The sequence below is a fragment of the Pagrus major genome, chromosome 6 (assembly GCF_040436345.1).
Source record: "Pagrus major chromosome 6, Pma_NU_1.0".
Taxonomy (NCBI): Eukaryota; Metazoa; Chordata; class Actinopteri; order Spariformes; family Sparidae; genus Pagrus; species Pagrus major.
The window spans coordinates 11,707,164-11,716,407 of NC_133220.1; the positions used below are offsets into that span (position 1 = coordinate 11,707,164).

At 39.4% G+C, this 9,244-nt stretch overlaps 2 protein-coding genes across 3 annotated transcripts in view; both read right to left on the bottom strand.

Annotated features, from left to right (window-relative positions):
- The window catches only part of slc12a5a (solute carrier family 12 member 5a), a 152,748-nt gene extending 148,184 nt beyond the window's left edge, over positions 1-4,564 (bottom strand). For both annotated transcript variants that reach the window (XM_073468366.1, XM_073468365.1), the window contains exon 1: positions 4,402-4,564. In XM_073468366.1, the coding sequence (XP_073324467.1) occupies positions 4,402-4,564 (163 nt within the window). The remainder of the gene's footprint in view (positions 1-4,401) is intronic.
- Positions 4,565-6,137: 1,573 nt separating this feature from the next.
- On the bottom strand, positions 6,138-9,015 carry LOC140997904 (uncharacterized). The gene is made up of 6 exons (XM_073467955.1): positions 8,862-9,015; positions 8,563-8,711; positions 8,349-8,422; positions 7,782-7,880; positions 6,803-6,901; positions 6,138-6,552 (listed from the first exon to the last, which is right to left on the bottom strand). The coding sequence occupies exons 1-6, from the start codon at positions 8,970-8,972 to the stop codon at positions 6,392-6,394; spliced, it is 693 nt and encodes a 230-aa protein (XP_073324056.1). The 5' UTR covers positions 8,973-9,015; the 3' UTR covers positions 6,138-6,391.
- Positions 9,016-9,244: the final 229 nt, after the last annotated feature.

A 9,244-nucleotide genomic window follows, 5' to 3' on the forward strand; every position in this document is an offset into this window, starting at 1 on the left:
TGACACATACTGAGTGGTACAAACACACACATTAATTTTGCCACTCAGAAATGGACAACCCAGGGAGAGGAAAGGAATTAATCTCTATTTTTCTGCTGTCATGAGGTTATTAGGTAGTGCTGTTGTTGCGATTATGCTTGTTGTTTCTGTTGTCACTCTGCTCCCATGCTGTGTCATTGTCTACTGGACTGCCTTTGCCCAAAAGGAAACAGAACATCCTGACACAGATTACACCTCAGCCAAGTCGGCCTCGCTCATAAACCAAAACACTAAGGACAAACTGGGTTATTAACATCAAATGCCTATGTTTTTAGACCTCTGCTACAATAGTTACTGTTGATATATTAAGAAAACTAAACCACAAGTTCATACGTGCAATCACAGCTTGGCTGGAAACCACGAGAGTCAAGGGCGAGGAGTGCATCAATAATAGATTAGAACAGAGACCAACCAATTTCAGCCAAAATAGCTCAGACCACATATACAGACATATGGAGGTCTGCCCACTGGTGTGAAAACTGTATTTAACTTGTAGTTACAGAGGGCAAGCCAAAAGATTTGAGCAGCATTAACTCTCATATTAAAGATCCTTTAATTAATATCTTTCAGCAAAGAATCAAACTAAAATGACCCAAAGATCACCTGAACCTGCACTTCCTCTCTGATTTACGGAGCTTTTTAGAATCTTTCAGCTCATTGTTTTGCTTTTACAGCCTGCACCTGAGCTCTGATTGACATTAGTCGTTCTCATCAGCTCTGTTGGGTTTGTTAGCAAAAACAGCTCTGATAAAACGCTCTACACTACCTGGCCAGTGCCAAACAACAGACAGAAAATGCTAGTCGTTTCTTAACTGCATGTGACAAGAGCAAGTGTCAAAATCGGCTTTATTTCATTTTGTCCTATTGAAGTGTCCTGAAATGAGGAGTTATCTATACAACATTTTCTCATTTTACTACAAATATACATATACATAGTGGACCACTAAGCAGCCAAAGAACCAGCTAGCTCCCTGAGGAGTAGATGGAGACCAAACAGAATCAGAAGGAAACTGAATAATGGTGTACAGTAAACATGATTTTAAAGTAGAGCTGCACAATATGATCAAAAAATATATATATTTTGACAGATATTATGATTGACAATTAGCGGGAATGATCATTTTTGTATGACAATTTTCATTTCCACTGAAAAAATACCAAACAAAAACGTTCTTACATCTAGAGAACTAGATGTGTAAGGCAAAACATCTCTGACACACTACAGGACTTAATTATATTGCTGCTCTGTCATACATTTTACCTTTATTTTTAAAAATCCAGCTTCCGAGATTTGGATATCGCATTTGGCTATACTGCAATTTCAATAACTTTTTGATTAATTGTGCAGCCCTACGTCAATCTGTTGGTCAATGCACATTGTCCCTGTCAAGAAAACAATGAAATAAAGAATATGCACTACTGTGTTCACAGCGTGCATGCTGCTGGTAAAAAAAAAAAAAAACTGTTAATGCAGCCTGTAATAATAATAATAATAATAGTAATATCTGGAAATGTGAGGTTTCTAAATGACAAGAAGTTTCAAAGCCTCCCTTGCTTTGCCATCTGCAAGGTGACAAACAGGCAGCCCATCCCGAGCCCATCTGCGGACCGTTCCACTGAGCCCAACCAATCTAACAAAGATATATCTCTTTACGCTGCATGCAAGGTCAAGGGCAGAGAGGGCACTTGGCAGCCAGACGAAGATCTTCCCTGCTGCTGCAGCCAGTCATCATCAACCACACTGGCTGGCTGAGCTGACTGAGCTCACACCTCCCTCTGGATCAATAGAAACAGGATCACAGGTCCGGGCCAAGGGGGAAGAATTTTCAAATTGCTGTGGTCCACCAGATAAAATAAGAACGAGACTGATAGGGGGCTGTGGTAGACACTGCGCAGCAGGAAAATGCCAACAATGGCATAATTACATTTATAGATCCAGACCTGTGCACAAACACATTCACGGTCATATTCTACACACCACTTTGAGTATGAATTATATGTACTCACACTCCTATGAAATGATGTTTGATGCCATCTATACTGCTACATACTGTTCTGATAGAGGATGGATTTGAGTCAGTTTTCAAGATAAAATGCTAAATATTCTCTGGTTTCAGCTTTTTAAATGTGAAGAGATCTGTCTCTTTGTTTTGTATCATAATAAACTGAATATTTTTGACTGTTGGTTAGTAGTCAAGTCAGGTCATTTAAATATGTCATCTTCTGGGATATTAAACATTTTCATTTTTGTTTTCAACATTTTACAAAATAATTCAAAAGAAAACAATTACAAAAGATTCAACGAAAACTGTTAGCTGCAGTCCTAATATGCACTTCTTTCATACAGTAGCAATAAGAAATTCCTTAATCACCTCCATTTTAGCCTCCCACACTATGAACAGTACAATCAGATTTTCATCTATGGTTTTTCATTTTGTTCCATTACAAACGATTTCAAGCCACACAGAACAGGAAGGAGAAAATAGTCACGCCATCCCATCCCAGCGAGAGATTGATTTTATAATGGTACTTGCTTGATCTGAAGTGTTTTTTACCTCAGTGCAAAACCATTTGTGCAAAAACTCATAGTACTGCGTCACTATGGCAACCAGCAAAGTGGATGCAGAGACATCAGTCTCCACAAGGCTGCGGCTCAGCCTGAGCATAGCATATATGAGGGGAAGTCCTTCACTAAAGCATTCCCCATGTCTTAAGGGGAACTCAAGGAGATGGAGAGATTTGTTCCTACTGACCCACGCAGCCATCTTTTATGTCCAGAGGAATGATTGATACACGCTGGAGCATTCGAGTAGAGAAATGCTGAGGAGGCATTTGTATGTTAATTCGCCTGGACAGGAAGAGATGGTGGCTTTCTGCAGGCACATGTGGCAACGAAGGGGAGTGCTGGACTGGCAAGTGAAAGCTTTCCTTCCTCACCTCCGTGACCGGCTGGTTTAATAGTGGAAATCTGTCAGCACTATTGAGCACTGGTGCAGCAAGAATGATGTTAGGACAAGGGGTTGACATCTAATATATCCAGTGAGAAGGGTAAGTATATAGAATTAAGCGTATGGACTGAAGGTAGTGGTGTCATGCTGGTCACAGCTTTAGACCGATGAATAGAGTTAAACTGAATGCCTGACTAAGGCTACTTAAAGCAGAGCAGAGAAAACTAAGGAGCCACAAATCTAGAGCTGCAATAAAGGAATTTATGGGAATCTAGGGAGCCTGGTCAATTAATCTGAAATGTCATTAATGTAGCAGCCTTCACAGCTTAAAGACAGTATGAAATGTATTGATTCATTTTGCAGATAAATCTTTATTTGCACTTGACTGGACCTGAGTGATTGCACTTTTTCTAATGCTAATCATTAATGGTAAAGGCTTCCATTCCCGGTCCGACGGGAATTTTTCTGCCACCATTTGTTCTGCACTGCCGCATTCAATTCGAAAAATGACTGACAGGACCTTGATTATTTCAATCAGGTGAGTTGGTGACAGGATTGGACCACAATGGCGCTGGTTCCCAGAAGACAGGGCTCGGAGGAAATTGACATAAATTAACTGTAGAGATGAAGGTTTGACCAACTATGGTTTTATTCAGCCTTAATCAAATTCATCCTCCTGATGGGCACACAGATTGTCCTGTGCTTTATAAACTAAATATGCACCCACCTGGGATACAACTGAGCAACAGAGGAGAGACACATATTCACCAACTTTGGAAGCCATCACCTAATAAAATGATTTGGTAGTGCAGTACAAGTCACAAGGTTGAAACACACTTGACATTGACATCTCCTTTTTCAACAACAGGGAAGCAGGTAATTTCCCTGCTCACATGCTGTGATTTCAAGTGTGGAAGATGACATCTTGACTGATCAAACGGAAGAAGGTACACTCAAACCCTATAAATCAGACCACTTAAAGTTAGGTCTATCAGATTGAGGAATGAAGAGCAAATAATGGCTTTCAGAGTGACCACTGCTGACTTGTGCAGTGAAAAAATAATAATTGAATGAATGCAGTGGGAGCAACATGACAGGGTCATACAAAATCAACAGACCACATGAAAACAAAGCAAAATAAACATTTTTTTTCTGTCAACATATATGTGAGCATGCATGCAACTTTCATTATTTAAAGCAATGCGCCTGTAACAACAGAAATATAGCAGGAAAGATGAGGGGCATTCAGGCGCTTTGCAGTGCCTCTGTTATTGACCCAGTGTGGCCGTTTAAGATTCAAGTCACACACATCTGTCCATAGACAATGTGGTGTCACCGAACATGAGTCAAGCATCAGCACTGCTAGCTTATAGCCTATAGCTAACTGAATGAACCTGGTTGAGTGACAGCCTACCTTTCAGCACCACCACCACCTCCTCGGCGCCGGCTGCGTCCTCCCCCTCCGCGCCGCCGCTGGTCGGGGGCTCGTCTCCCTCAAACAGCTGGTTCACCTCCCCCTGGATGTCTGAGGGGCGCCGGTCGCCGTCGCTCTTGGAGACGGTAAACCTCTGGCTCATGGTTGTCGCCGGTCAGACAAGCGACGGGGTCTTCTGGCCACGGTGCGGGGTGACGCGGACGGACAAAGACAGAGAATAAACGCTCTCGCTTCGCTCTCGTTTTTGTGGTCCGCCCTCACCGTCTGGTTACCTCACCTCCGACTACTCTGTCCGGGGTGAACAGCCGCTCTTTGTCGGGAATTTAGATGTGTAACGCCGAGTGGACCATCTCATCAACCGGTGTCTGGTGGCTGCCGTGCACCTGGGTCCTAGAGCCTAATGTCTCGGTGTTTGTGGCGCCGTTTTAAAGAAAAAAAAAAAAAACCGAAACACACTTTATTAATCACACGAGATACTATCACATTTAAGACGTGACAAATAAATCGTGCTATCTGTTTTTATTGTTGCGTTATTTTGGTTATTTAACGATAGCTTTCAAAGCCACGCAGCCGTCGAGTTGGCGTTGCTAGGCAACCTCAGAATAAAGCTCAACTGTCAAGTCAGTCAGTTAGCTGCCGTTGATCCGCTGACAGCTACAATAACAGTTTAAGTTTGTTTTTATATTCGAGTAGAGACACATTTTAAAGACTTGTAAGACAAAAAATTCTGATAAAAACAGCAGCTGGTTGTTGTCAGGACTGGACTTACAGCTGGAAAAAGTGGGCAGCTTCCCTCTACAGCGTGGGCTGCAGTGATTATGTATTTTTTGTAGGCTAACCTGGAAGTTAGCGTCGCTCTGGTTCCCCAAAGATGTTACACCAAAATGAAATCAAAGTAAATTAAATTGAATTAAATTCATTTAATTAAAGTCACACCCTTTCTGGTGGACCCCGTGGAGCCTTATTTCGTAAACACTTTGTATGGTTGTGAATGTAGAGTGACATTTTTTTTTTTATTATCCCATTTGAATTATGCCATGAACTACACATATGATGTTTGTGATCTAAAATATGATCTTCCAAGTAAATAAAGTCACATTTTGTCATTATTAAAGTAAAATACCATCTACTTTTGTGTTAAACCGCTCAGTGAACTACATTGTCTCGCTCAATAAATGTCACCAACACCAACATGGCTGCCAACTCAGCACAGAAAAGGTGAAAATCACAATAAATCTGGTTATATTGACAACTGCAGTTAAAGGGTGGTTTGTCAGTTTTGTGAGCAAGCTAATGTACAGGACCAGCTCTGTAATGTTTAAGTTACGGGTTTTGGTGACCGTTCAACGAGACAACATCGCTAACACGTCTGGTGGGTGTGTAGTCTTTATAATTATGTATTTTCACAGACTTATATGTTATTAGTTTTATGACAAACTGCGACTTTGTGACTTGGAAAATCTTTCAAACTGACAAACATCATATGTGTGATTCACAACACAGTTCAAATGGGAAGGTGTGTGACTTCGGCTCTCTATTTTGGAAAAACTTTGTATGGTAGTGAATGGAGAGACAAATATTTTTTTGATCCTGCTTGAATTGTGCCATGAACTACACATATGATGGTGGTAGATGGTGGTAATGAGGGATGGGTGCATGTTGCTCCCTTTTTAGGGTATAAATCACATTTCAAAATAAGAATACCCATTATCATCTTTAATGTAATTTGAAGTTTATTTCGAGCACGTTTGAAACGTGCACATTTTTGCTGAAAGTACAAAACTGGGACAGAGTTTTCAGCTGTACTTTAAAGAAAAGACAGATATGTTTAAGAGTCTATGACTTTAAAACAGTGAACCACAAAGTAATCAATTACCTTCAAAACTTTACATCTTAAGAAGGGTTGTACCATTTCACACAAACATGATTGGTGTGAGTGGATATTTGTGGTAGTAATGCCCTGACACATTCACCATAAACTCTGAATCCACTGCCAGGGGTTGTACATAATATCCTGTACAAGACACTTGAGGGGCTCTTTATAATTGACTTTAAGTCTTTGAGAGAGTGTTTCTGTAAATCCTGAAAAGTCAGCATCGTCATCAGCAATGGACTGGCAGTTTGTGTAGTCTGCAGGGAGCAAAAATGAAAATTAGAAAAATAACAGTACTGACAATATGAAAAACACTATGAAAAATTTCTGTAATGCACATAATAAATTTCACAATTGCATGAACATTTCTCCGTGTACCAACTACGTCACTGAAGAAGATAAAATAATATGTCGCCTACCGCTATCATTGTACAGCACCACTTTGTTTTCATATATTCACTGCAAAGACATCTTACTCTACATGAACATTTTTCTTTCAAGACTCACCATGATCTGAGTTCAAGACCAATGTTTTGGTCCAGCCCAGACACCCTGTCTGTGTCTCAAACTCCTTCAGCTCAGCTGCAGTGAGAGTCTTTCTCCTACCTGTTAAAGAGGTGTCACATTTCAGATTTAAGCCCTGTGATGATATTCTGTCTCTGAATGTCAACAAGTTAAGTCTACACCACGACAATCCAACATGCTATAGTTTATATATTTACAGTAAAAGCCCTCAAAGGGTTTTTTGAAATGGGTGGATAAAAAAGAAGTACAGCAATGACTTGGCTTTATAATATGTATTATTTTGAGGGATGTCAGATTTTAATTAAATGATGATCCCTTAACTTTTCAATCAATCATCAGGTCAAAGTTTTGTGTTTGTCTAATTCTTTGGTTTATGACCAGATACTTGTAAAACTAACGTTATTGCTATCAGTCTCGGCTGTACTTGTGTTTAGTGTTAATTAGCCAATGGTAGCGTCCTAATGCACTAACCCGAGATTGTAATTTCCCTGCTTCCTGATTTATCAGCAACTGATAATGGATGGTGAAAATCTAGGGGAAATTGGGTCATATTTCAAGGTGAATCAACGTATTTGATAACCTGTTAGCTAAAGTTAGCATTCAGCCGCTTCATAGCAAACGTTTTGATTACATCCAAGGTGTGTGTTAATATTTTAGAATTAATTTACGTCTTTCCTATCATATTGTGTAATAAAAACAAACAGTAATGTTAGCTAGGAAGTGGTTGAATGCTAATGTTATGTGCTGTCTAATGGAAGCTAACAGGTTATCAAAACTGTTCATGTTCTATCTTGAAACATGGCCCATCATTGATTATAGTTTTCTTGACATGACTCCAAAAGGAAGTCATTAATTATTGATGTGCTGAAGTACGGGAAAGGAAATTAGTCCCTCAGCCATTATTGGAAATATCATTACATATTTTTACATTTCTATTATATTATCTCTTTTTTGTCCTTACTTAAGAGCACCATTATGTTGAAGCTATCATCCCCCTTTACCACGATGCAGTCAGGACAACCACTGTTCAGCAGCACATCTGGTTTACCAGTTGGGGTATCTGTTGGAAGCATTAGAAAAATGTGAATGGTGCTAATACATTTAATGGTGCACATAAAATTATAATATAATCAAATTAACACTTCATCTGTATGAAAAAGTTTGAGATGTAAATATCATTATTAATAAGTTACATAAATTATATAGGAAAAAATAACAAGAAAATATCACAAAAATATGTCGTGTAGTATTTGCAGTGTTGTACCAATTATTTAGTGCATGTGGGCTCTAAGAACTACATGCACAATGTTTATAATCTCTTTTATTTTTTCTACATTTTTATATCCTCTGATGTTCTTGAGTGCAGCAGAAGTCGGAGCCTGTTTTGTGGATGGTAATCACACAGAATAAGTGAGAACATGCAGGTAAATGAGCTAGAGAGTCACAGTCTTCTGCAGTGTTGAGAGCTAATTCAGAGAGACACATAATTAAACACCAGCGCACACAGTATATTAAACAAAAATCTTACTATTTTTGTCGACATCAAACATAGTGTTGTTCTCATAGAAGATGGACACTGATTCAGCTGCGCATAATCCATTTCTGTAAAGGATTTATTCAGTATTAAAAAACTGAGAGAACAACTGTATAGGACATGGTGATGTATGATGGACAAATACAAATGCCAACAAATTAAACATTATTACATGTAAAAACAAACAAACAAACAAAAGATTGCTCACATTTTAACCTTAACGTTGGCATCATAGATGTTCGGTGTGTCCTTTGAGGTAATGCCCATCTCAACACTTAACAAAAACATTGCATCAAATAATGCTAAAGCAAAACAGCTGTCAGAGGATACTGCTATGGTATACCAGGTCCCAGACAACTGAAATATCAGGAAGAAAAGAAGAGAATTTTTGTTTATTTAACTTTATTTTGTAACTGTTTGACAATAACAAGAACACAAATGTGTTCTGTAGGTTCAATATAGTTTTGAAAAACACAAAGTTAGTTACAGAATCGGACAGAGACTTACTTCTGGACTTGTGTCCGCTGGCTTCAACAGCTTCTCACAGGCCAGCGAGGCAGGCTGACACACTGAGGTGAGACTCAACACAACAACAGCAACACACAAAGTCTTCATCATGGCTCTGATACCATACGTTTGTCTCTCAGGTCTTTCTTATACTGATATCACTGACCAATTATGCTTGTGCTTCACCCACCCACCCCTGTCTGAGAGAGTCCAAGGCCAACTGGACTGAATGTTAACCCTGGATGTTCGCAGTTCCAGTAAACTTATGTTTACTTATCAAACGAAGTTGCATGTAACTGCGAGGGCATGAGAGGTTGTGTTCCCTGTATATTTTGCAGTTTAATAGTGTGCGCACCAGTGCCCTTCAATACTCAAGAAATCAA

Coding starts and splice junctions, on each gene's coding strand:
- LOC140997904 (XM_073467955.1), bottom strand. CDS start 8,972: ATGATGAAGACTTTGTGTGTTGCTGTTGTTGTGTTGAGTCTCACCTCA. Junction 7,881..8,348: donor GTTTGATGTCGACAAAAATA/GTAAGATTTTTG, acceptor TGCTTCCAACAG/ATACCCCAACTGGTAAACCA. Junction 6,902..7,781: donor CAACATAATGGTGCTCTTAA/GTAAGGACAAAA, acceptor CCTCTTTAACAG/GTAGGAGAAAGACTCTCACT.